The following is a 27,847-nucleotide window of genomic DNA, read 5'->3' as shown; positions in this document are numbered from 1 at the left end:
CCATGTCGGGCTCTCCACTCAGCAGGGAGCCTGCTTCTCCCTCTCCCTTTGTCTGTCACTGCCCCTGCTTGTGTTCTCTCTATCAAATAAATAAATAAAATCTTTTTTTTTTTTTAAATGTCTATATGTCTGATCCAATAACTGCCTGAGAGGATAATTGGAAGTTACCTGTAGAGGCAGGTCTACCCTACAGAAAAGAAGAGATGCCACCATTAGATTCTACACCTGCTCTTCTCAGGTTTCTGTAGGGGACAATGTACAATAATCCTCAGTCTTTTGCTTCCAGGGTCTGAAACCAAAAGGAGTCAGTCTCTCTGACAAACTTTAGTAAGGCTTTTCCTTTATTCTTCCAAAGCACCCTCTGCCAGGAAATTCAATGGGATAGAGTAAAGCCTAGCAGTTTAGGACAAGACTTAGTGTCTCAGACCTGGGCTTGAATGCCTTCAGTTATAAATATGGAACTAGGGACTAAAACTAGCCTCAATTTTCTTTCTTTTTTTTTTTTTTAAAGATTTTATTTATTTATTTGACAGAGAGAGATCACAAGTAGGCAGAGAGGCAGGCAGAGAGAGAGAGAGGAGGAAGCAGACTCCCTGCTGAGCAGAGAGCCCGATGCAGGACTCGATCCCAGGACCCTGAGATCATGACCCGAGCAGAAGGCAGCGGCTTAACCCACTGAGCCACCCAGGCGCCCATAGCCTCAATTTTCTTATGGGTCCATCCAATTCACGGCGTTATAGTGAGGAACTGAATTTGGGTAAAGAGCATGGGCAAACAGTACTTAATTATTCTAGGGTGTCTGGGTGGTTCAGTTAGTTAAGCGTCTGCCTTTGGCTCAGGTCATGATTCCAGGGTTCTGGGATAGAACCGCATATCAGGTTCCCTGCTCAGGGGGGAATCTGCTTCTCCCTCTCAAACTTTCCCTCCCCTCTGTTCTTGCTTGTTTGCTCTTCCCCCCAAAATAAATAAAATATTTAAATAAATAAATAATTCTAGTACATTGTCTGATAAGAGATATACAACCTAGTACAGAATTGTGAACTACAGAATGAATTTGGGGGCGCCTGGGTGGCTCAGTCGGTTAAGTGGCTGCCTTCGGCTCAGGTCATTATCCCAGAGTACTGGGATCAAGTCCTACATTGGGCTTCCTGCTCAGCAGAGAGCCTGCTTCTCCCTCTCCCTCTGCCTGCTGCTTTGCCTACTTGTGTGCTCTCTCTGTCAAATAAATAAATAAAATCTTAAAAAAAAAATGAATTTGGGTAGGCATTCAACAAATATAATTAGGTGGAGAGGAGTTTCAGAATGAAGTAGAGTATGAGAATTGAAAGGGCCGATGGCAGGCTGCCACAAGACAGGCCACTTTTGCATGAACATTATTTTGAGTTAAAAACAATTAAAACCCAGCAGATTTGAGAAAAGCTCTTACCACCCCCTCAACTGCCTGCTTTGCCAGGAACTGAGCCATTAACAGGGATTCCTCTTTACCAAAGAAACTTAACATTCAAAATAATGCAACCTTTGTTTTCTAAAAGCAACTCTCACTTTCCTGTTAATGGTCTTCCTCTTTGTATTTTTGACTCCTACCCCTCTCCTTAGCTCATGTAAGCCTCTTGTTGATTATGTTTGGAATTTCTTTTGTCTATGTGGATTTCCTGTATGCCACAAAATTAAATTTGATTTTCTCTTGTTAATCTGTCTCATGTCAATTTGATTCTCAGTCTGATGAAATTTTACAATATAAGTGAGTTTTGGTGAGGTGAGGTCCGGAGCTGATGACCAAGAAAGAGTTCTTGAGATATCTTTGGTGCAAAATGGTGGTTTATTAAAGCACGGGGACAGGACCCATGGGCAGAAAGAGCTGCTTCCCCAACGTTGTGAGGGGTGGCAGTTTATATACTATGGGGTTGGGGGAGGTAAGGAAAAAGGGAGGTTTCAACAGAACTTTCATATGCTAAAGAGAACCTCCAAGATACCGGATAACAGAGGTCTTGCCATTGTCAAAGTCATTTTTCCCTTATTAGCAAGGTATTAACATTAAGATAGGTGGGAGATTCCTAAAGAATGTTACATATGTCCCACCCAGGAGGGGGGGGTGGGGGAAAGTTGCAGGGTTTCAGCTTTCGCTTTGTCCTCAGCCAGGCTTCTGTTCCCTCATCAAGCTAGAGGGACTTCAAGGTCTTCAAGGTCTTCAAGGGCAGAGGAAAATTATTCCTTCCTGACACTCCCTTTTCATCAACATACATTTATATCATTTTTTAAAGATTTTATTTATTTGTGACAGAAAGAGATAGCGAGAGAGGGAACACAAGCCACGGGGGAGCTGTAGAGTGAGAAGCAGGCTCCCAGCTGAGCAGTGAGCCCAATGTGGTGCTTGATCCCAGAATGCTGGGATCATGACCTGAGCCGAAGGCAGACACTTAATGACTGAGCCACCCAGACGCCCCTCATCAATATATACTTAAATTTATATGTGTCTATACCATCATCTGGAAGGATATTTTTTTCAGGGGAAGAATAGGTGGTCCTTTGTAGAAATGACCCAGGAGACTATCTTTTATACCCAGCTGAAGTAAGTAGGGTGTTGCCTTCTGGAGGCAAAACTGGATTGTAAATGCCACTAAGAAAACTTAAATCTTAAATCTTAAAACTTAAATCCACTATATTACATTAGGAAAAAGAGGTTCTTTCATTTTTTTCCTTAAACCATACTGAGTTCAATGAAAAAAGGGAGAAAGATCAAGAGAATCTGGAAGCATTTCACAAGTAAAGCACATAGGACTTGCTGATTGATTAAACATGGGGGTAAACAAAAAAGAAGCATTAATGATGATGCTTAGGTTTTTGGTTAGAAAGAGAAAAGCATCTTCTGACAACTAGCCTGGTATTAGCTATCAGATCAGCTTTAGTGTCTTTTTTAAAAATTTTTTTTAGATTTCATTTATTTATTTGACATACAGAGATCACAAGTAGGCAGAGAAGCTGGCAGAGAGAGAGGGGGAAGCAAGCTCCCCACTGAGCAGAGAGCCCTACGTGGGGCTCGATCCCAGGACCCTGGGATCATGACCTGAGCCGAAGGCAGAGGCTTTAACCCACTGAGCAGGTGCCCCAGCTTTGGTGTCTTCTTGTTAAACAAGTCCACAAAATATCAACATCAAACAAGGCCTGAGACAGTGACTTTGATGGATCAAGATAAAAACAAGACCTCTTCATAATCATGTTTAAACACAGATGAAAATGTGAACATTGTGCAAACCACAAAATTGTCCAAACATCCCCCTAGCTAATAAGAAGGACTTCGCCTCTTTACCAATTACAGGTTTAGCTTCCCTTCTTTCTTCCTACCTTCTAGAAAAGATTGACTAAGTTACCCAGTCACAGAATTATCCCTACTTCCTGACAATATTAATTCCAGAACAAAGCCCTGCCTTCTTGAACCCTGTCCCAAATCACCTAAGACAGTCCCAAGTCCCATTACAAGCTTTTTCTAACACCTCCTTACTGAGATACTTCCTCACTGTAAACAGCCAGAAACCTTTGTTCCATTATAGGTGTCTTTTTGGGGCGGGGGGTTTGGCTAAAGGGCATTGACTTTGGTGTGAGCGCGCAGACTGGATGATAATGTCATTCTCTGGAATGGAAAAAGTGGTAGGACCAGTGGTTGGTGCTATAGGAAAGTGTTGGGATTTGGAGCCAAAGGCCAAGAAAGAATTCTTGACATTTCTTTGGTGCAAAAAAGTGGTTTTATTAAAGCACGGGGACATGACTTGTGGGCAGAAAGAGCTGCTCTGTGTTCATGAGGAGTGGCCGATTATATACTTTCAAGTTGGGAGAGGGTTAGGGATAGCGTTGTCTCTAAGGAATTTTTGAAGCAAGTTTTCCAGGACCTTGAGGGGGCACGCTTTTGTTAGGAAAAGGTCATTTATCACTTTCTAATAAAACTTTAGTCATGAGATCCTTTAGATGTTTATCAGTGGGTCATGCTTGGAGGATGATTGCTAACATGCATCTTGGAGGGTAGAGATAAAGGAAGTTTCCAAAGGAATTTTTTTTTTTAATTTTTATTTATTTATTTGTCAGACAGAGATCACAAATAGGCAGAGAGGCAGGCAGAGAGGGAGAGATTGGAGGAGGAAGCAGGCTCCCTGCAGAGCAGAGAGCCTGATGTGGGGCTCGATCCCAGGTCGCTGGGATCATGACCTGAGCCAAAGGCAGAGGCTTTAACCCACTGAGCCACCCAGGCGCCCCAGTAATTTTTTTTTTTTTTTACGATTTTATTTATTTATTTGACAGAGAGAGAGAGATCACAAGTAGGCAGAGAAGCGGGGTGGGGGGGTGGGGGGGTGGGGAGGGCGGGAGGGGAAGCAGGCTCCCTGGTGAGCAGAGAAGCGGATGCTGGGCTCGATCCCATGACCCTGGGATCATGACCTGAGCCGAAGGCAGAGGCTTAACCCACTGAGGCACCCAGGTGCCCCCAGAGGAATTTTTATATGTTAAAGTAGACTTTTAGGATCCTGGAGTTCAGGCTAATGTCAAGCTAAGATTACCTTTTGCCCTTAGCAAAGTATTAACAGTGAGGTAGCTCTGAGTTCCTAGAGGAATGTTACTCTACCTGTTTCAAGGACTTGTCAATGGACTGTAATTAGTAAGGAAATTTAATTTTTCTTTTGCCTTTGCTTCCTACACAATTTGGGGTCAATCAACTGTGCCAGACCCTCTGAAAAGACATTCTTTGGAGCCAGACAGAGGCTGGAAGACTGGCCAGCACCTCTCAAAGCACTCTGAGGTTTTTACAGAGAGAGCCTCCAAGCTGTTCCCCCTAAGACAACACCAAACTTCATTTATCTTAAAATATGGGAAGAATTAATAGGTGATGTTTAATGAGTATGTGCCACCTGCTGAGCACTATTCTAAGAGACCTAGTTTTTGTTTGTTTTCTAAAGTAGGATCTATGCCCAACAGGGAGCATAAACTCACACCCCCCCCCCCCATATCAAGAGTCCCATGCTCTACTGAGCCCCCTAGACACCTCAGGATCCACATGTTTTAAAATATATATTTTTTAATTCATTTATTTGACAGAAAGAGAGAGAGAGCTCACAAGCAAAGGGAGCAGCAGGCAGAGGGAGAGGGAGAAGCAGACTCCCTGCCCAGCACAGAGCCAGATGCAAGACTCCATCCCAGGACCTTGGGATCATGATCCGGACTAAAGGCAGTCACCCAACCCACTGAGCCACCCAGGTGCCCAGGATCCACATGTCTTAAATCCATTTACTTCTCCCAATCAACCCTAAGAAGATAGGTATTATTATTATCAGGTTTTACTGTTGAGAAAACTGAGGTACAGAGTTGTGAGGGTTGGAACCAACTTACTTCACATTCAAGGCTCACCAGATGAGTCCTCCAGGGAGCTCCAGCCGGCTAAGCCGAGGCAGCCATGTTAGCTGTAGTCCGCTGGAACTGCAACTCCCGGCAACCCACGGTAGCCGCTCTCCACACACAACAAATCCCGGCGTGCCCCTGGGCGGCCCGGGGTGGAGGGTTCTAGAAGGCGTGACGTAGGGTCGAGAGCGGGCTCAGAGGCGGGCGCCTCTCAGTAGTCGCTGTGGCCGCAGCTGCCGGGCCTGGGGACGCGGGCGGCCGGGGCCGCGGGCGCAGCCTCTTCGTCTTCCCGGACATGGCCGCGCTCGGCCGGCCCTTCAGCGGCCTCCCCCTGAGTGGCGGCCCCGACTTCCTACAGCCGCCACCGGCCTTCCCCGGCCGGGCCTTCCAGCCGGGAGCAGAAGGCGCCGAGCTGGCTCCGCGGCCGGGACTCCGCGCCGCCCCGAGCAGCCCCGGCGGGAGCGCGGCGCGCGGACGGTAAGGAGCCCCGCGGGTGCCGGGCGTGCGGGCGCGCAGCTCGGGCTCGTTAATCTTCCTCACGACTCTCCGTAGGGGGCTCCTGAGCCCCCAGATAGCAGACGAGAAACTGATCCTGGGGACGTTAACTGTTAAGTCGCCCGGGGCCGCTCAGCCCGGGAGTCCGGGTCGGACCTCGACCGGCCTGCGCCCTTCGAGAGTCGAGGAGACTTTGCCGAGCTCGCCCAAGTCGGGCCGGGATTGGAACCTGGGCCAACCGGAGCCTGGCGGTGCCCTCGGCGCGGCCGCCGGCGCTAACTTTCCGTGTCTCTCGGACACTCGGTTTCTCATCCTCTGAGTGGGACAGAGATGGGTCCTGCTAGTGAGATCGTGGAAGTAAAGCGCTTAGCCCAGTGCCTGCCCCAGATACGTTTTCCCTACGTCCGTACCCCCAAATTTACTTCCCACTCCCTTGACACAGTAAGAAGTTGAAATTTCAACTTCTAGCTATGTGGGTCACCCAACCTGAGCGACCTTGTGATCTGTATATCCAATCGCGGGCAGCAAGGAAAGGGCCAGCCGCTCGCTGCTCTGGGACGGGCGAGATTATTGAGAAACGGGAGAGTGGATGCCGAAAACACAGACTCAGTGAATTTCTCGACTGATTTTTGTTTGTTTCAACAGTGTTTCAGTTCGCTGTAAAAAGAAACACAAGCGAGAGGAGGAAGATGATGAGTAAGTTTCAGGTGCCATTTATTCACTTTATGGTCACTTAGTTTAACTTGTTTTATATCCTCAACTACTTACTTTGAGTGAAAAGGTGAAACATTAAGTATCTTGGCGGGGCGGGGCGGGGTGGGGGACGGCGAGTATCTGCAAGGAGGCTCGAGGAACTGGTAACAGTGGTTTCCTTTTAGGGAAAGTAACTGGATAGCTGGCATGTCAGAGAGAAACTTTTCTCCCTGTAATCCTTAGTAACGTTTGAATTTTCATCCATGTGAGAATTATTACATGCGGAGAGTAAAAGGATTTCACGTGTGCGAAAGGATACACATTGTAAAGTCTTAGAATGCACACTCCGCTTTTCTCCCTGTTACCTGTTTCCTGTTTCTCCTTTGGATGATAATCTGAAAACTTTGTAACTGTATATGCCTGTGGTTTTATGTATTTGTAAGAAGGTAACTCTTGACATTGGCAACACATTGATCTTTTTACTCTCCTGTAGTTCCTTGCATATAGGCACATAGGGTTCTACCTAATTTCTTCTGCAACATTGAATAGAATACTATTGTAAGGTCCAGATATATTGAGATCATTAACCAACCAGTCTCCTGTTAATAGATTTTTAAGTTACCTGTAAGTTTTTGCATTTACTGTAGATTAAATCTACCATGCCGGTCCTTTTTAAAGTTCCTTGTATATATTTGCAAGTAGATTAATGGATTCTTTGATGGTGAATTGCATGCATTTTATTTTTTTATTTTTATTTATTTATATTCTTACTAACATGTAATATATCATTAGCCCCAGGGGTACAGGTCTGTGAATCGTCAGGTTTACATACTTAACAGCACTCACCATAGCACATACCCTCTCCAATGTCCATAACCCAAGCACCCTCTCCGTACCCTCCTTGTGTGCATTTTTAAATTTTGAACAAGAGTTGTTGCCAATTTATATTCTTTTAGCAGTGGAAATGCGTGTTTCTCCATCTTCACCAGAACTGTATTTTCAAATGTTTTCACTTCACTCATAGGTTAAAAAAAATTACATCTCATAGACAGTCTAATAGACAAATGAGCAAAGGAATCGCTCAAAGAGGATATCCAAATGACTAACAAATGAAAGGTGTTCATTCAACCTTATCAGGGAAATAAATGCCTAGTAAAGCCTCAAAATGAGATCTGTTACTTTACCACCAGGTACTGGAGCACCAGTAACTCTGCAATACTATGGATGAGAATGTAAATCGGTACAAGCACTTTGGGAAATAGTTTGGCATTATCTAGTAAGTTAAAGACATACATACGCTATTACACAACAGTTCCCCTCTTGAGTGTGTTCATGCTCTCAGCAGGAGACACAAGAAAGTTCATAACATCCTTGTTCATAATAGCTCAAAATTGGAAACAGCCTGTATGTCCCTCTATAGTAAAATGGATAAAGTAAATTACAAATTCATATAGTGTAGTTCTATTTGTCAAAAAAAAAGGGGGGGTAAAGAATATATGATGCCTGTCAAGGGATATGTCTCAGACATAATATGGGTAAAAAGAAACATACCAAGAGTATATATACAGTACTATAACAAAGTGTTTACCTGTAGGGAGAAGGAAATAGAGTACCATTTTAGAGTCTTGACAACAATCTACATCTTGAATTTTTTTTTTTTTAAGATTTTATATAACTGACAGAGCACAAGTAAGCAGAGCAACAGGGAGAGGAAGAAGCAAGCTCTCCGCTGAGCAGGGAGCCAGACTTGGGGCTCGATCTCAGGACCCTGGGATCATAACCTGACCCAAAGGCAGCTGCTTAACCGACTGAGCCACACAGGCACCCCTTGAATGTTATTTTAATGGATGGATGTTTTCTAATCATTGAATTGTATGAGCATAGGATCTTAAAGTTGAAATTAGATCTTTTTTTTTTAAGACCACTGTTTTAATTTATATTGTAAATTGAAGTTAAGTTGAACATCTTTCCGTTTAATCCACTTGTGTTTGTATGTCTTGTTCCAGTTTCTGACATTTTCTGTTGGCTTATTGATTTTTTTTTTGACTTAATGATCTTTTTCATGTTCATCTATAAGAAATCTTTACTAAAGAAATTAGTAGTTTATTGTGTATGTTATGTTTCCCCAAATTTGTCATTTGTCTTTTATTTTATTTTTTTTTTTTAAAGATTTTGTTTATTTATTTGACGGAGAGAGAGATCACAAGCAGGCAGAGAGGCAGGCAGAGAGAGAGGGAGAAGCAGGCTCCCCGCTAAGCAGAGAGCCCCATGCGGGGCTGGATCCCAGGACCCTGAGATCATGACCTGAGCTGAAGGCAGAGGCTTAACCCACTGAGCCACCCAGGCGCCCCTGTCATTTGTCTTTTAACTTTGTATATGTTTTGCTTGTTTGTTTTTTGGCCAGCAGAAACTGGATTTTCTAACCTTGCTGATGCATAGGCTAAATAGATTTGAAAGTTGCCTTAGTTTAAAAACCACCAGACCAGACAGCATTTATATTCTTTATTGCCTTGGAATTGCTGCAGAAGGGCTCTCTTTGCTTTTGTCTTTTGGACTACACTCGAAGAAATAATTGAATAGGGATGCCTGGGTGGCTCAGTCTGTTGAGTTTGTGACTCCTGGTTTTTTTTTTTTTTAAAGATTTTATTTATTTATTTGACAGAGATCACAAGTAGGCAGAGAGGCAGGCAGAGAGAGAGAGGAAGGGAAGCAGGCCCCCTGCTGAGCAGAGAGCCCAATGTGGGACACGATCCCAGGACCCTGAGATCATGACCTGAGACCAAGGCAGCAGCTTAACCCACTGAGCCACCCAGGCACCCTGTGACTCCTGGTTTTGGCTCAGGCTGTTATCTCAAGGTCTTGAGAGGAGTCCAGTGTCAGGCTCCACAAACAGCGGGAGTCAGCTTCACTCCCTCTGCCCCTCTCCCTGCTTGCTTGCTTTCTTTCCAAAATAAATAAATTTTTAAAAAAAAGAGGCACCGGGTGGCTCAGTGGGTTAAGCCTCTGCCTTCAGCTCAGGTCACGATCTCAGAGTCCTGGGATCGAGTCCTGCATCGGGCTCTTGGCTCGGCAGGGAGCCTGCTTTCTCCTCTCTTTCTCTCTGCCTACTTGTGATCTCTCTCATCAAAAAAAAAAAAAATAGGGATGCCTGGGTGGCTCAGTTGGTTGGACGACTGCCTTCGGCTCAGGTCATGATCCCGGAGTCCCGGGATCGAGTCCCGCGTCAGGCTCCCAGCTCCATGGGGAGTCTGCTTCGCTCTCTGACCTTCTCCGCTCTCTGACCTTCTCCTCGCTCATGCTCTCTCTCACTGTCTCTCTCTCAAATAAATAAATAAAAACTTAAAAATAAATAAATAGCGAGAGAGAGAGGTAATTGAGTAAAGAGTTCCAGTGCGAAAAGTTTGAAGTGTAAAATCTGTTGGCTTTGGGGTCCCTAGCTGGCTCAATCTGTAGAGCATGGGATCCTTGATCTAGGGTGGGGATGATTGTGAATTCAGGCCCCACATTGGGTGTAGAGCTTGCGTTTAAAAAAATAAATAACAATACATAACTGTTAGCTTCCTTTAATTTACAGATGGAGAGACAGAGGCCCTGAGAATGAGGAACTTGACATTTGAATATCTAATGCCCATAAGTGTGCTGCCCACCTGCCACTTCATATCTCTTACCTATACTTCGAAGTCTTTTATATCACATTTTCTTTGAAACTTAATTATCATTGATCTCTGATTATTTGCAAAATGGACCTACAAGTGTGAAATAATATAGTCCAAATCATGTCAGAAGTCAGAGATTAGAACCCAGCTCTTACAGTCTGTTGCATTTCATTGTTGCATTGTTGGATGTGCTAGGAAATTACCTGTTCCTTCTAGATTTATTCTGCTTTTTCTTAGCTGGTTTTATGTGTATAGTTTTCTTCTGATTTCAAAACATTACACCATAAAACTATCCAAATATTACAGAGACATGTGATGTATAGTTAGACAGTCTTAGTATTTTCTTATCAATTAAAACCAATCATAAACTATTGTGCTTACTCTGGTACCATGTAGACTAAAATGGGACCTGTACAGAGAAGATTAGCATGGGCCCTGTGCAAGGGTGATATGCAAATTTGTGAGGGGTTCTATATATTTAGATGATAGCTACAATTGTATAGCATAAGATACAGCATTGTAGACTCTGTTGTTTACTTAAGACTAATGTAACTTTGCATGTCAACTATACTCAGAAAAGGGGCGCCGGGTGGTTTAGTCAGTCAAGTATCTGCCTTTGGCTCAGGTCATAATCCCACTAGGGTCCTGGGATCAAGCCCGGTATCAGACTCCCTGCTCAGCGGGGAAATCTGCTTCTCCCTCTCCCTTTGTGTGTGTGCACGCGCGCTCTCTCTCTCTCTCTCTCTCTCAAATACATAAAATCTTAAAAAAACAACAACAACAACAAAAAACCTATACTCACAAAAGACCTCAAAAAACTAAACATTTTAAAAAATGATTTGTCAATTCCAGTAAAAGTCTAGGTTCAAGAGAACATCCTTATTTGTCAGATTTTATATTGCCAGAGACTTTCATGTTTATTATTTTTTAAAGATTTTATTTATTTATTTATTTGAGAGAGAGAGGGAGAGAGCGCGCGCCAGAGAGAGCATGAGAAGTGGGTGGGTCAGAGGGAGAAGTAGACTCGCTGCTGAGCAAGGAGCCTCATGCGGGATTATGACCTGAGTGGAAGGCAGTCACTTAACCAGCTGAGCCACCCAGGTGCCCCTAATGTTGATTTTTGTAGTCTTAACATGAATAGAAATTTCTTTTTGTAGAATACATGCCACTTCCTTCTCGTAAGCTGTGGTAGCCATTAATGAATTCTTTTAAGTTGCAGAGCTGTGCTGTGTTTTGAGGCCACACTTGCTGATGCCCAAGCAGTAAAGTCCGCCTGGTCAGAGCACTTAAGTAGAGTAGGACCAGTTGTCTAATTTCTTCAGACAGTTTTCAGCCATCCTGGGCACATTGCAGCATATGCAAATACTACTTCATGGTAAGAGCTTGAACTTCCCTAAGGAGGCCATAAGTTTCAGTGAAAATGACATAGAGCTAGGACTTTGGAGCTCTGCCTTCTGGTGCCCGACGTGCAGCTCTGCCTTATGTGACATTTAGGAGGGGCCACTTTAGCTTTTCTAGGTCTTAGTTTCCAAATCTGCAAAACAAAGAAATTGATGAACTCTAAGGGCTTTCTGTAATACAAATTTTTCTAGGAAGTGAAAATGGTTTAAGCGGGAGAAAAACTTACACCCTTATTAGTAAGGGGCTCAGAGCCAAATGACAGTCTTTGGACATTTTTGAGAGGACCAAGAAATCACAGTATCCTCTGCAACCTGGAGTACCTGGAACGGACCTGATAAAGCATTTATCTTTCGCCCTAAGGGAAGACAGGATGCCTGTGGATCACATCCCCATAGGGAGCAAGCAGAATCACGACAAAATATGGCTGGTTCTGAATTGCTGCTTGTGGTTTGGTTTCTTTACTTTCCACTTGACCTATCCAGAGCCAAATAAGTAGGAATAACTCTAAATTCCCACATTGAACACTAATCTGAAAAAGCACAATCTTGCAGGTGTAGCCTAATTTGGTAGAGAGCAGTAGAAGAAAACATCTTAAGGAAGCTGTCAGAATGACAAAAGGAAATGCATGATTTTCTGTCTTGTAATCACACACTGTCAAAAATCAGAGTTTTTTTAACATAAGAGTTTGGTTAGAGAAAGGAATGATAAACATTTATATGACTGAATTTTCATTGAGGTTTTGTTTTTTGTTTTTTGTTTTTCCAGTTGTCCAGTAAGAAAGAAAAGGCTAACTGAAGCAGGGCTCTGTGCTGGTCCTAATGACTGGATTCTTTGTGCACATCAGGATATAGAGAGTCATGGAGTAAATCCGTGCACTAGTGGCCTCTCTGCACCTGGCATGTTAGATGTTATATGTGAAGAGATGGATCAGACAACAGGAGAACCACAGTGTGAAGTTGCACGAAGGAGGCTTCAAGAAATCGAGGACAGGTGAACGGGTAGCTCGTATCATTGGCTTATTGCAGTTCCCATGTGATATCTCTACTCTTAAGCTAGTCTAATTCATCATTTGGTGATAATAGTAATCTTCAACCTCTCAGACTATGAAAATTTGAGAACTCAAAGTCGACACATTTAATGTCAAACTCTTCTCATAGAACTGCACTATCTGGGAATATTAATTTTTTGGTTTATGGTAGTTTCCAGGGACACATTCTTTAAATGTGATTGCATCTGATGTAAAAATTTTTAAGTGAAACATTGAGTAACTCTCCTGTATGTACTTTTTTCACTCAGAGCCTCATATTTTACTTGATCTTTTCCTATAGCACCTGTTGCTCTTATTTTTTTTAAATTTTGTCTGATTGCTAGAATATATAATAACTCGACTAAATTTTTCTTTCTCTGCTTCTGCTGTCTTTATTTAGGATAATTGATGAGGATGAAGAAGTGGAAGCTGACAGAAATATTAACCATCTCCCCAGTCTTGTTCTTTCTGACACCATGAAAACAGGTTTGAAGAGGGAGTTTGATGAAGTCTTTACAAAGAAAATGATTGAGTCCATGTAAGTGTTGGTTCCTGGTTTCCATTTATTTATTTTTAAAAACTTACTTATTTTTTAGAGACAGCACAGGGAGAGGAGCAGAGGGAGACGGACAAGCAGACTCAGCGTTGAGTGGCTGCCTTACCTTCTTAACCCCCAATTCTTTTGAAGTCCTGAAACACACTGTCTTATGTTGGGGTTGGGAGGATTGGCAAGAGAGCCCATTCTCCTAAATTTGTGTCATAGGATATAGGAACCACATTTCAAAAGTTCTTGTTTACCAGGCTCTCAGTTATCCAGGAAGACCACTGAGACTTAGAAAACATACCAAAAGAAATCTCCCAATAGTCAATAGAAGTACCACAAAGTTTAATGAGCTCAGTTACCTGGTTTCCATTAGAGTAGAAACACTGGAACAGGAAGTGAGAAAAAAATTCCTAGGGAGTAGTGACAGTATAGTGTGAGGACAGGAGCGGAAACTAGAAAGCAAACATCAGAGCCTTAAAAATGAAGCAGCCTGGGGCTATTAACACCAGAACTAATGATAGCTCTGTAATTCTTATAGTCCTTGAGCTTACATGATCTGAAGCATGTGCAAAATAATAGTCCGGTTTAAAGTGCTATTTATTGCCTAGAAAAAACTGCAGGTAGATTTGATAACTCCGTATGAGGGTAGGTGTCAGGTATCTGAAAAAATCTCTTTGAGAACAGCAGTCTGAGTGATGCCAAGTAGATAAGTATTGCCTGTGGCCACAATGGGTTCAGCTGATGTTATTTTATTTTATTTTTATTTATTTATTTGACAGAGACCACAAGCAGGCAGAGAGACAGGCAGAGAGAGAGGAGGAAGCAGGCTCCCCGCCCAGCAGAGAGCCCGATGTAGGGCTCGATCCCAGGACCCTGAAATCATGACCCGAGCCGAAGGCAGCGGCTTAAACTACTGAGCCACCCGGGCGCCCATCAGCTGATGTTAGATCACAGAAGTTTTGCATTAGCTCCCTAACTTGGGTATATAATTAACTACCTAACTCTAAGGGTGGGTAGTTAATTTAGCCAAGAGTAAGCAGGCCATGCTGTCCTACAGCCTAAAAAAGAGCACTTTTTGCTCTTGGTAGTTTTCCAGAAGCTAGCGTTTCAGGGTACTATTCATTGTGGTCTGTCTTACTTGCCTTTGGGTCCCAGAAACTATCAAACCATGGGGGCAGGTAGGCAGTGGGGCCATAATCGTTTGTACTTACTGCAAAAAGCATTCTGCTTTGTAGCTGTACTAAGCAGAATGCATAACAGAGATACGTTTAATGTGTTTGGTCAGTATTTCATTTTCATTTATAAAGGTTTAGTACAAGGTAGTAGCTCATACCTACTAATACTAACCACAGTTTAAGGAATTTTACATTAAATCAAGGGCCTCTATTTTTTTACATTGGATGTTTATATTGCTTTTATTTTAAAGATCTGAGTAATCTCTATACCCAACATGGAGCTGGAACTTAAAACCCCAAGATCAAGAGTTGCATGCTCTACTGACTGAGCCAGCCAGGCACTCCTATATTACTTTTAATCACAGCATCAGTACAACTAGTAGGTTGGTTAAAAACGTGCAGAACAGAGGCATCTGAGTAGCTTAGTCTGTTAAGCATCTGACTGTTGGTTTCACTTTAGGTCATGATTCAGGTTCCTGGCATCGAGCCCCATGGCCTGCTTCCTGATCAGCGGGGAGTCCGCTTGGGATTCTCTCTCTCTGTTTCCCTCTCTCTGCTCCTCCCCTCACTTATTTGTACACATGCGTGTCTTCTCTAAATAAATCTCTAAAAATATGAGCAGAACTACAAAATTGTATGTGTTTGACCTTTCTAAAGATCTTTTTAGATCATCATAAAATCTCCTATTTTAATTCTCTCAGTTCTTAACTCTAGATATTTGGTAGCAAACATTAACTTTTCAACATGTGTCTTTTATTTCCATATCCTAAAATTTTTTTTATAAGAAACTGTATTTTATGTCTTAGGAGCCGTCCTTCCATGGAGCTTGTGCTGTGGAAACCTCTCCCTGAACTTCTTTCTGATAAGCCAAAGCCAACATCTAATGCTAAGAACTATACAGGAGAGAGCCAAACTAAGCATGCAGCTGCTGGCCCTGCCTTCCCTGGGAGAACTGAACTGTTCTTGGAACCTCAGCAAACAGGGCTGCCTGTTTACAATAGTTTGGAGACAGCTGCTTGCACAGAAGAAGAGATGGAACTCTAGAAACCAGTTTCTATGCTAAAGTTGTCAAATTTTAGAAGGCTCATGTATTTAGTCGTGAGCCTACTTGTATTTGTATAGTATAGGGACTTGAAAGTTTTATGAAACGGGTGTAATAATATCTCCACCTGTGATTTGGGGTGGGACTCTCATTTTGGGTAGCCATTTCGTGAATCCAACTTTTTGCTATGGAAGCTTGTCTCAAGGGAAAAGAGTTTTCCACAGGGCTTATTAAGGGAATGGAAGTTGCAGCCTGCAAAGGCAAGTATAAAAGCTGTGTGTCTGAGGGTGACTTAAATCATCTGTCACATTGTCTAAACCATTCAGATAGTTGGCGAATATTCAGACACTTGAATTTGAAACAATGCATTACGAAAGAAGGATGCCCCTACTATGGCTGTACCCTGACAGCCGAGTCACAACTGCGTGTATAGATCAGAGCTTGTTTATAGTGGTGACTCTGTAAAATTGGGAAGAGGAGGGAGGAAGGTAGCTTAGCCTATTGCCAAGAGATTTAACAGAGGCTCTGAAACTTGTATATTGTCAATTCTGTGTAGCTACGTTGATTAAATAGCTGGTAGCATTGTGGCTCACTTAGTAGCCTCTGAAAATGGCAATGAAAATACAAAAAAGGTTTTTCCTTCAAGGCTTTTTTGCCTTGTGCTACAGTTGCTCCTTGGTTTCCCTTGCATAATTGATAAGCCCGGTTATTCAGGAATGTTTACAACTTAATTAACTTTGAGTTTGAGTGATCGTTAAAAAGTGATCGTGAGGTAACCCTATGTTCAAATTAGCTATGGGAGAAGCCTCCCTTAAGTAATCCCAAGGAACTGCCATGTCAGCAAAGCCCAGCATTGATAGGTATTTTTAAAAAGATTGTACCTATATTAGCAAGTTGAGTATTTTTAGTGTTAATGTAGAAAACAATGACAATAATTAACTGAAATGGTAAGTGACATTGAGAGTTACTGAACCAGCCTCTTTGCCTGGTACTTCAGCTGTTGTGCAGTAAACCTAGAGAATGGCTTCCTGCTAGTGCTGGACATCTTCATCTTGAGGAACTAAACCAGGCTCAAGGTGCCCTTTGGGGATAACCATGATTGAAGTTCTTTATTTCTCAGGAAGGGCTCTTCTGTGTGGCAAGGACTCAGTAGTGTCGAGTAAAATAACACTTTCCTTTAGTGCTGCGAAAATATCCACTATAACTTATTAAATGAGTGTAATAGTGTAATACTTGCCCTTACATCACACAACAGGAGACCACCCCAGTTCTTTTTGTTTTGTTTTCTGGGTTTTTTTCCCCCTTTGTAGGACTCAGATACCTTGTGTAGGGAAAGAAAATGGCTTATGCCAAGTAGAGGTGACTTTTTAGAAACAAGCTCCCAGATGTTTTTGAAACCCATGCTGAAATCCCTCCCCTTGTTACAGATGGCATAGAAGTAAGAAGTCTGTTAATTGGACTGTTTCTTCCCTTGCCTGTTCCTGCTTTCTCTGTTTCTGTCTGGACAGTCAGGAAAAGATTTAATGTTTAATATTTAAACAATATTTAATGTCTACACAATAAAATTATTCAAACTTCAAACCAGTATTAAAACCAGTTGGAAACCAGCTAATAGTTTCTTAATCTCAGATTTAGAGATGAATGTAAACTGTATTCTGTTGAGATGTGCAAGTGTTTGATTCATGCCGTTTGAAAAACTCCTGCCTTTAGGTCATTGTTTAATGGGACCAACTTAAAAAGTTTGTAGCCTTAAAGAAATCGCCGTCCTAAAAGTTTCTTCTGGTATGACTCAAAAACATGAAGTGAATGCCCAGGATTTGGAGTTAGTCCCAGTGTTAGGGCAGAAGGGGAGTTGACAACTTTTCAAAGAAGGACCCAAAACACACTAAGGTAGTCTTTGGTAGGAATTGTGGGCCAGGCCTCTGATCCAAGGTCTGTATGAGGAAAAGGAAGAAGAGCTCCAAAACAGGGCTCTGATACCACTGGTAAAATACAGGAGAGAATGAAGAGTCTGTTAATTAAAATCCAAACAACTTGTTTCAGGAGTCAGATTATCTCACGTGATTATTTCTGCAGGAAAATGGATGTTTAATGCTCCTTTTTAAACTTTATCCTTTTGCATATGTTTGTACAGAAATTTTCTTCATCCTTGTGGTGCTTATTCATCTGAGCCGTCTCCACAGTCTCCATGCCTCTGCTTTGTTTTTCTTCTGTAGTGTAAGGCTTTTGCTTTTGCCTTAAGGTTTCCTTAGGGAATCAACAGGTCTTTTTATTTTGTACAACTTTTGAAGCATGGATCAAACATTGGCTTACTATGCTAATGTGTGAAGAGAAAAATTACCTAAAGCAGGTGAGCTTTAATGAACAAATGTATATTTTCTCTGAGTTTGAGTAGGGTGTGTGTGTGTATTTTTTTTTTTAATATAAAGTTCAGTTCTCACAAATTTAATCAGTCATTTAAAAAAGAAGAAACAAAAACAAAACTTGCTCATTTTTGAAAAGGTGCAAATGTAAAATTTTAGGAAAATAGGGTAGGGGCTAGAACCATGAGAACGATGCTTATTATAAGCAGGTTCGTTAATTATTTTGGATTTGAAAACTTGGTTTTTCATTAATAGTGACCAGAATGGTACAGTACTAGGAACGTTCTGGGAGATGCTGTCAATTTTACTTTCAAACAAGAATCTGGTGTTTCTGTATTTTATTGTTTTCAATAAAACTTCTTAAGTGCTTTGACTTCATGAGGTATTTGTATTCCTGCCATAAGTAAACAAAATCAGCTACCTCTGCTGGCTTCTAAATTGTATTTAAAGCAGAATTCATGGGTGCCTGGGTGGCTCAGTCGAGTGAGCATCTGCCTTTGGCTCAGGTCATGATCCTTGAGTCCAGGGGAGTCTGCTTCTCCCTGTGCCCCTCTCCCCTCTCTCAAATAAAAAAATAATAATAAAAAAGAAAAAGCATTTGTATCAGTGAGGGTCTTAAATTTGAGAGGATGATTATGTTGGGTTAAAGTTAAGCTGTATAAGTGAATTCAGTATTTCCAAAATAGGCAGACTGTTTTGCTGTTCTAAATGCTTAGAATGCTTACCACTCTACTTACCAATTCACTGCTGTCAACAGCATTGATTGGCAGTGGTAATTGACTGCCACTGTTCAGACAACAGTAGTGACAGTCTTCAAAAATGTTTAAATATACAGCTGGAAATGGTAGAGTTCAAAGTTGGTTTTTTGTTGTTGTTGTTTTTTACAGGTTTAGGACCATTGAAAATGGAATAGGGAAATTCCATAATGTTCAGTTATGTGGTCATTTCTTTAAGAGTTGACAGGTCACTGGGTGGCAGTATTGCCTGCATATTTACAACTTTGGCTTGATGATGTGGGTCCCTGATGTGTGGTGAGGCAGAGTTAAGTTTGGGTTGTAATTACAGAAAACTCAGGATATTGTTTATCACCAAAATTTGGAAATCACAGCTAAGAGCTATCTAATTTATTTTACATATTTGGAAACTAAAGCTAAATAGATAGTGATAATTTTGATTATAATTGAACTTAACCAGCTTCAGTGTTCTTCCCACTTGACCAGTGGTTTTATAGTGTTTTCATAGAATATCTAAAATGTCATTTAGAGTTCATCAACATAATCCACAATAAATTGTGGTTCAGTCAATGTAACATTAAACCCCTTGAGAAAATATACTTTTGTATATATCCATTTGGTGCAAATACTCTGTCAGTGGCATTTTATTTTTTTTATCTTTAAAGATTTTATTTGACAGAGCACAAGCAAGGAGAGTGGAGAAGCAGGGAGAGGGAGAAGCAGGCTCCTTGCAGAGTAGAGGAAGCCTGATATGGGACTTGATCCCAGCATTAGGATCATGACCTGAGCTGACGGCAGTGACTTAACCAACTGAGCCACCCAGGCGCCCTGTCAGTGGCATTTTAGAGATGAATGGCATGCATTTTGACTACAGCTCCAGCAAGACAAGGGTGTTGTCTTTCAACAACTGCTGAGTGGGTAAACAAGCCAGTTTTCCTGTCCTTTAATGAATTCGAGAAGTCATGAAGTTAAAATTTCATAGGATATTAGAATTTAACTGATGCCATGAAATATTCCTGGAGTCGGCCAAGTTACCTTTTGCCTACAGTTCTGTCTTTACTTTGCTCCAATAGCATACCTAGTAGAAAAGGAAGGAGGCACGCACAGATTGGTGTTACAAGGCTTTGGGAAATGGTATGAAGACATTTGCCACCTGATTGTTTCATTTATGGACAACCCTCTGCATTTAATAGAAATCTTGCTTTGGTTTTGCAGACAAATGTCTTGATTTTTATTTCTGACCAGTTTGTTTCAATGAGCTCTCCTTAAATACCGGGTGTTTTCTCGAGACTGGGCAGTGTTTAGTCATTTTCACCCCTCTGTGCAGAAAATGAAAACCCCAATGACCGACACAGGTTATATATGTCCTGTGTTACTCCTGCTAGTACAGCTGCTGCTTTCATGTGATGTCATTGAATGTAAATTATTTGAACCTCAATCTCCAGATGCTTCTATTATGGAGAGTAGCTAAAATGCATCTGTAATTACATTTGCTTAGACAGTCCTTAAATAGATAAGTAAGTTTTCAGTTATAGAAAATCAGGTGATCAGATTTTTAATCATGGGGACTGCTGGAGGTTCTCTACATTTACCATAAACAGCCTAGGGGTGCCTGGCTGGCTCACTCAGAAGAATGTGAAACTCTTGATCTTAGGTTGTGAGTCTGAGCCCCACATTGGGTGAAAAAATTACTAAGAGAAATAAATTTTAAAACAAAAAAGGGAAAATTGAGCCTAGGTAAACTTGTGTTGCCACAGACTGGGATTGAGCTCTGGCTTTTGTAACCAGGGATTTTAGGCTGTCTTGTGGACATGCTTCCAGTCACACCACGATCTCTTGTACTTGGCTGCAAGTAGAGCATGCTTGGTCTTGCTGCTTGGGATCTTTTGAATCCTACCTTTAGTCTATACTCATTCACTCTGACTGCTGTAGTGGTAGTCTTAATGTTGACATAGGATCCTGGTATAGGTGAGATGTTTTCTATAAATGAGGGAAGTCCTTCAGTGTCTTTTAAGAAGATTCCCAAAGGGGGAAAAATAAGATTCCCAAGGAAAAGTTTTACACATGGATGATGATGAGGTTATCATTTCTATAGTTTTCAGATAATAGTAATGTGTCAGGTTTTATTTCTTAAACAGGTTCATTCTTCTGTGAAGCAAGTTCTAGAGGTTATCTAATTCTCTAAGTTCAAACTCTCTCCAAAGTGGATTAAGGGAAGAGCTAACTTATGAGTGCTTGGGATGGTGCCTGGTATATGTATACCAAGAACTTAAGACGCATCATCTTTTTGAATCCTCTACCAACCTTTAGAGAGGTTGACTGTTATGCCACTGCATAGGTGAGGAAGTGATATTATATGTCCAGGGTTACCTGGCTAACCAGTGGCGGAGTTAAACCCAGGGGAGTTTGAGTCTAGAAAATGTTCTTAATCCCTATAATAATGGCAAGAGAATCTTGGTATTTAATGGCATGTCCTTCTCTTAGCATGTTAAGCATTCTAGCTCTGCACTTACTAATCTGTGTTATTGGCCAGTTAGGTTAAAGAAACTCAGAAATACAGTAACTGCTCAAAGAGTAGATTATATCACTTAGAGCAGTCAGAAACTGAAGCAGGCAATAACTAAAGGGGAAAAAAACCTTTAAAAAGTGGCATGCTCACTGAAGCTGGGTAAATCACTATCATGGCAAACAGTGAAACACCTAGAGAAAACAGTAAGACTTACCCAAGAACAAAGACACTGCATTGCACTTTTTAATTGCACAGGTAGTTTTAAATAAATGGAGAAAGCACCTTCCAAAAATTACACTAGCAGGGAAAGATTCCATCGAGCATTTACATAGTAAATTTCCATAGTTTTACACAAGATTCTTGATCTTTACGTGAACTGTACATGAGGGAAAGGAGCCCCCTCAGGTAGGTTCTCTGCTTGCAGAAGCAAACTAAAGGACTTAAAATTGGAGGCAAGCCTGGGATGCCAAGAAGGAGTAAAAGAAATGTTAAAGGGCCACTCATAAATTTCATGTCTAAGATGCTTGTCTGATGACCCTTACATAAGAATTTTAGGGCAGACTATTGCCCTTAAGGGTACAACCTCAAAAACTGTAATTCTGGATTGTAGTAATATATCTGAGTACCTTGGACTGCTGGATGACAAAGACAATACTTGGGGTGACCTATACAGTTTAACAGACAAATACTTTAAGGGAATTCCCTAGCACTGTACACCCTCTACTTTGGCTTTTTTAAATGAAGCACAGGCTTCTTTGCTATCTTCCAGGCAGTATAATGGTCAAAAGAAAAGGGTAACAGCACTGGATCATTCCTTAGACACTAATCAGCTGAGGAAAGAGTTCATTAGCAAAAGTGTCCTCCCAAGAATGGTCTACACCAAGTAGAGAGGACATGTCGCTCAAGAGAGAAGGGGAGCCCTCATATCCACAGTCACTATAAGCATCCAGTAGACAGGAAGATGGCTTCAGGCAGTGGCTGGATGAAAGTAGATCTGAGGTGCCCAGCTCTGGAATGAAGTCATCTTCTACAAGTTCTTCCTTCACTGAGACAGTGAATTCAGGGTGATCTTTCTCTGAGGGGCTGAAAGGTGCTTCCTCAATTTTCACTACCACATTAGCTTGGCTCTCTGTCTCAGAGGGTATCTCTAAGACTAGGGGCTTGGTGTATACGTGATCAAAACGAATCAGTTCATTAATGGCTTCCAGCTTGGCTGATGACGTCCCCAGTGACGGAGAAGGGGAGGCTGGTAAGGAACTGGGTCCTTCTGGATGGGCTTCTGGATGCTGCTCCAGGCTGGGAGACTCTGGGGAAGGACATCTGAAGAACATGACTGGATCCAAGTTGAACAGAATGCCCAACAGGATATCAGACTGCAAGAGGCAAAAGTTAAATAGAATCCAACCATCAGAAGGTACTGAAATTTACCTAGAATACTTATTACTAGGTCCCACAATGTAAATTAATCATAATAGGATGACCACCGAGTCCCACAGACCCATTCATCTATACCTCACTCTATGTCCAAATCACAAGGAGATAGGAAGGTAGTCGATGTTCACCTGTAACCCAACCAAAACTAACTTCTACTGCCCTCCTCTGAATGGCTGGGAATGTCAGACATCAGAGAGATGAATTAACTAGTTACAATTCTATTTACAAAATCCAAAAAACCCCTACCTCAGAGTCTGAAGAGTCAACGCTGTCAGAATCCATGGGGAGATGTTCTGGAGGGGTGACAACTGGGCCTGCACCTGCTGCAGAGGTGCACGTAGTCTGAGTGCTGCGGACTCAGCAGACCCGGCCACTGGCCTCACTCCATTCCCCTGCGAAGACCAATGGCAACAGCTCAAACTGCAGTCCTCAAGGAAATGCTCACTAGGCACCTGGGAGTCTCAACTTTCAAGAAAGCTAGAAAACTATGCTTTAGAGCTGAAATCTTTCCCTTACCTTCATTTATTTCCATTTTATTGAGTCCTCAAGAAGAGAGAAGGGATGGAAGACTAATTTCTGTCATTTTCTATGCAATGAAACATCTTTATGCCCCAAGCAAAGGTTCAGGAAGGACTGATATTCCTAAATATCTTCAATTATACTCTCTATAATAATGTTTGTGTTTTTTTTTTTTAAGATGTTACTTTTAGGGGCACCTGGGTGGCTCAGTCGTTTGGTGTCTGCCTTCGGCTCGGGTCATGGTCCCGGGGTCCTGGGGTAGAGCCCTGCATCTGGCTTCCTGCTCCCCAGGAGGCCTGCTTCTCCCTCTCCCACTCCCCCTGCTTGTGTTCCCTCTCTTGCTGTGTCTCTATCAAATAAATAAATAAAATCTTAAAAAAAAAATGTTACTTTTAGGGGCACCTGGGTGGCTCAATCAGTTAATCATCTGTCTTCAACTCAGGTCATGATCTCAGAGTCCTGGGATCAAGTACCACAGCAGGGAATCTACTCTCTCTCTGCCTGTCCTCCCTGCTTGTGCATATGTACACACTCTCTCAAATAAATAAAATCTTAATTTTTTTTAAAGATTTTTTTGTTTGTTTGTTTGACAGAAAGAGATCACAAATAGGCAGAGAGGCAGGCAGAGATAGGCAGGCAAAGGGAAAAGGGAAGCAGGCTCTCTGCTGAGCAGAGAACCCTATGTGGGGCTCAATCCCAGGACCATGAGACCATGACCTGAGCCAAAGGTAGAGGCTTAACCCACTGAGCCACCCAGGCACTCCGCTCCCCAAAAAGATTTTAGCTTAAGTAATCTCTGCACCCAAAGTGGACTTGAACTCACAATCCTGAGATTGAAAGTCTCATACTATAGCAATTGAACCAGCCAGGCGCCCTTCCATAATAATTTTCTTTTCTTTTCTTTTTAGGATTTTATTTATTTATTTGACAGAGAGTGAGAGAGCAGAAGCAGGGGGAGCAGCAGAGGGAGAGAGAAACAAGCTTCCCACTGAGCAGAGACCCCGATGTAGGGCTTGATCCCAGCCCAAGATCATGACCTGAGCCAAAGGCAGACACTTAACTGACCGAGCCACCCAGGTGCCCCATACTAATTTTGTGTTGTTTTTTTTTAAAAAGATTTATTTATTTATTTATTTGACAGACAAAGATCACAAGTAGGCAGAGAGGCAGGCAGAGAGAGAAGGAAGTAGGCTCCCCACGTTGCAGAGAGCCCGATGAGGGGCTCAATCCCAGAACCCTGGGATCATGACCTGAGCCAAAGGCAGAGGCTTTAACCCACTGAGCCACCTAGGCGCCCCTGCCCTATACTGATTTTCTTTTTTTAAAGATTTTATTTATTTATTTGACAAACAGAGATCACAAGTAGGCAGAGAGACAGGCAGAGAGAGAGAGAGGGGGAAGCAGGCTCCCCGCTGAGCAGAGAGCCTCATGCCGGGCTCGATCCCAGGACCCTGACACTATGACCTGAGCTGAAGGTAGAGGCTTTAACCCACTGAGCCACCCAGGCACCCCCATACTGATTTTCTTAAGTAATAAAAGTTCCATAGTGAATTTAGGCCCCAATTCCTTTTGGACAGTAATTTTTTAAGTTTGTTCTGAACATTACCCTCACAGAGTACAACTGCCCTACTATCAATCTTAGACCCCTTAGGTGCTGTCAATAAATAAGCCATGTCTGTGCATTAAAACCTATAATCACCTTCTACCAGAGGGGTGTCACTACCACAGTAAATCCTTTCCCTACTCATTCATATTCATCAAAGAACTACAGTTTTAGGAGCATTCAGTTAGATTTGACTGGCTCTCTTTTTCTGGTTCTCCTTACCAGTGATAGGGTACATCTCATTGGCTATCGGTATTTGTTAGTATTTGCTCTTAGAGAGCTGTGTAACTTGCTTTAATTATTAGGAATTAGTACTATCCACTACACAGTTGAAAAATGAGTGTCATTAAGGGGTCATGTCACTTAGAACCAGTTCTCACGTAAGACATCAGATATATGGGGGCGCCTGAGTGGCTCAGTGGGTTAAAGCCTCTGCCTTCGGCTCGGGTCATGATCCTGGAGTCCTGGGATCGAGCCCCACGTCGGGCTCTCTGCTCAGCGGGGAGCCTGTTTCCCCCTCTCTCTCTGCCTGCCTCTCTGCCTACTTGGGATCTCTGTCTGTCAAATAAATAAATAAAATCTTTAAAAAAAAAAAAAAAGACATCAGATATATGGGATGTATTACCTTGGTCTGGGTCTCCACCTCCTCTTCAGTAACCAGGGCATCCATCCCCAAGCGCTGTCTTAACTCCTGGTTCTCAACTACAAGGCCATGAGTTTTCTCTCGCAAAAGTTGATTTTCTAACAAAAGTTTTTGGTTCTGGAAGTAAGTTCAAGAAGAAGCTATTAAAACATCCAGTTCTTTCACTTAAGAATCCACCTGATGAAGTTTCACTATGGTTGGTTTCCTTTCCTTCTCCTTGACCTTTTGGAAAACTCTGCTTATACAATTGGTTCACAGTAGGTATTTGAAGGAAGGTCATGGTTACGAAAAGTAAGTGCCATGTCGGGGTGTGTGTGGGGGGGTCACAAATAACAATGCTTGCAACTACTCATTGAGACCTCAGCAAAGGGTGACTTGTGGCTTTAATTTCGATATGATGCCCCCCCCCCAAAAAAATCCTATCTTGAACTAGCAGGTTGTAACAGAAGTGGTAATGGTGGACCATAAAATCAAAATATATTAAAAAGTGTGTGTGTGTGCGCGTGTGTGTGTGTGAAATCCTTATATATTCAAGATGTATAGCTGACAACAATATAAGATTAGGTAATAAGTGGGCCCTAGAAGGGGAAGGGAACCATTAGTGGACTTTTGGCCAAGCCAGGAAGGGTCTCAGGTTTAAGCAATGATTTTCTATCTGCTCTTGTGAATTTCTTAGTACTAACTTGATAAAAGTTATAAGTTGTAATTCACCAACTCTGAGACAGATCTAGCACCAAATGCCAGAGGGTCAACCACTTCTGCTCTCATCAAGCTTCACCACTTAATCATTTAATTATCTATCTATCCTAATTTAGATTCTTCTTTTTTTCAGTTTAACTTTTTTTTTTTCCAGTTTAACTTTTAATTAACGTTCAACTGTATTCTAAAGAGACAGAAACAACTTGGGATGGGCAGCAAAATCAGAACATTCACCAAGGAAGGATATACAATAAAAGAGTTTGACCTTAAGTATTTTTACCTCTTCCTCCAAATCTACCACTTGCTGTTCCAGCTCACTCATTCGAGCTTTCTTTCGGTCTCTGGCAGTCTGGGCTGCTACTCTGTTTTTCAGTTTCCTGAGAACAAAAGGGGCATACCACACTAAGTCATCTCAAACCTTATTTTTATCTTTGAGAACTTAGCCAGCTGGTGTTTTCATTTTCATTTACCATTCATATAAGGTAAACTAAAGTAAAATACACTCCAGGCTCCTCCCCGCAATAAAAACAAAACAAAAAACAGCGTTTCGCGGATCTGGCTTGAAGAACTGCTTCACTCTCCCTCATACTGCGTCATCCACACCCCCGTCGCACCCCGACCACAGCAAGCACGAAGGACACAAGCACTCCTCAGCTTGCATCATAAGAGATTTCCTCCTCCCATTTTTACTCCCCCGTATAACTCAAACAGAGGAGAGGCCGATGCCTTTAGCCCTGGCTGGCATTCCGGGCAGTCCCCGGACGGCTGGGCCCCGCGTCAGCTCAAGGAGGCACTTATATCACAAAAGGCACAATGACCACAAAAGAACTAATATTTACGGAGAACTGGGTTGGGTGCTACGTCTTTCTCACTCAATCCTTCCAAAGACCTCATGAATACATAAATCACTCTTAAGAGCGTGGAGACTAAGTCTGACTAGTGAGCCTCACAGAGCTCACAGTCCTCTCCACAACTGTCATTTCAACCCCGCACGCCTCCAAAAAAAAGTAGGTCAATCGAGTCCAAGCCACCGCCCAAATTCAGAAAAATTGAATGACAGGTCTGTGGTCACATAGCAAGAGGGCTGGAACCCCAGGGCGCGAACCCCCAGCTCTACGCATCCCTAATGTGTCAGAAAAGGGGGTGGGGGACAAAGGCCGGCGCAGCCCGGGACTCCCGACTTCCTGCCCCGCCCCGCGCCACGCTGGCACCCCACCTGCCAGGCCCAAGGCGCCCGAGCGCGGCAGTCGGCCAGCGCCCGGCTTCGGATCCGGCTCCCAGCCCTTCGCCCTCAGGGTCCGCGCCCCGACCCTCGCCCACCTCCGCAGCGCCTTCTCCTCGGGGCTCAGGTGCGTGAGGCGCTGTCGCTTGCGTGCCTGGGGCGGCCCCCCGCTTGCCGCCTCGGGGCTGGCCCCTCGCGGGCCCGGCACCATGAGTGGCAGAGCCCGGCCGGCCGGGGCTCCGGCGGCGGCGGCGGCGGCGGCAGCGGGCTTGCCGGACAGAAGCAGCACTTTGGGGGCCCCGGCGGCCGGGCTCTGCGCGGGTGCCACCACCACCATGGCCCGAGAGTGTCTACGCCAGTGCGCGCCGCCGCCGTCCGCCGCGCGGGCCTCGCAGCACCCAGCCTTTCTACGGTCGTGGCCCTCCGCGATTGGCCAGAGGCGCGTGACGCGCGGCGGCTCTCGGCGCCCATTGGTCTTGCGGGCCCCGAGGGGGCGAGGCCGGAGCGTCCAGCGTGGAGGCCGCAATCCGGGAAAGGAGGGGCCGTGGGGGGCGGGGGACCGGCGGGGTCGGGCGCTCGCGGCCCTGGAGGACCTGGGGACTGCCTGGCTCCTCAGGAAGGGTACGGAACCCGGCGGGGTTTCCTTCTCCGACGGATTTTACCCCCTAGGCTGACGGATTTCCACCCGGACGACTGGGTCTAATTCCAA

At 43.2% G+C, this 27,847-nt stretch overlaps 2 protein-coding genes, 1 long non-coding RNA gene and 1 other non-coding gene across 5 annotated transcripts in view; 2 read left to right on the top strand and 2 right to left on the bottom strand.

The window, feature by feature from the left end:
- The window catches only part of LOC116572503, a 32,185-nt gene extending 26,649 nt beyond the window's left edge, over window positions 1–5,536 (bottom strand). For both annotated transcript variants that reach the window (XR_004278368.1, XR_004278367.1), the window contains exon 1: window positions 5,371–5,536. This is a non-coding gene — a long non-coding RNA (uncharacterized LOC116572503). The remainder of the gene's footprint in view (window positions 1–5,370) is intronic.
- A 24-nt stretch (window positions 5,537–5,560) lies between these two features.
- On the top strand, window positions 5,561–18,148 carry CCDC117 (coiled-coil domain containing 117). Its single transcript, XM_032311651.1, has 5 exons — window positions 5,561–5,856; window positions 6,520–6,570; window positions 12,390–12,614; window positions 13,052–13,189; window positions 15,177–18,148. The coding sequence occupies exons 1-5, from the start codon at window positions 5,675–5,677 to the stop codon at window positions 15,412–15,414; spliced, it is 834 nt and encodes a 277-aa protein (XP_032167542.1). The 5' UTR covers window positions 5,561–5,674; the 3' UTR covers window positions 15,415–18,148.
- LOC116572526 lies at window positions 10,597–10,703 on the top strand. Its single transcript, XR_004278386.1, has one exon. It is a non-coding gene; the product is annotated as a U6 spliceosomal RNA (small nuclear RNA).
- A 3,095-nt stretch (window positions 18,149–21,243) lies between the features above and the next one.
- XBP1 (X-box binding protein 1) lies at window positions 21,244–27,501 on the bottom strand. The gene is given in 6 exon segments (XM_032311650.1): window positions 21,244–22,391; window positions 22,699–22,806; window positions 22,809–22,844; window positions 25,200–25,334; window positions 26,197–26,293; window positions 27,237–27,501. Coding segments are annotated over 6 exon segments (1,173 nt in total). The 5' UTR covers window positions 27,476–27,501; the 3' UTR covers window positions 21,244–21,833.
- Window positions 27,502–27,847: the final 346 nt, after the last annotated feature.

Source organism: Mustela erminea, chromosome 13 (genome assembly GCF_009829155.1).
Source record: "Mustela erminea isolate mMusErm1 chromosome 13, mMusErm1.Pri, whole genome shotgun sequence".
Classification (NCBI taxonomy): domain Eukaryota; kingdom Metazoa; phylum Chordata; class Mammalia; order Carnivora; family Mustelidae; genus Mustela; species Mustela erminea.
Note: the sequence above shows the minus strand (reverse complement) of the source record. Positions and strands in the feature narration are given on the sequence as shown.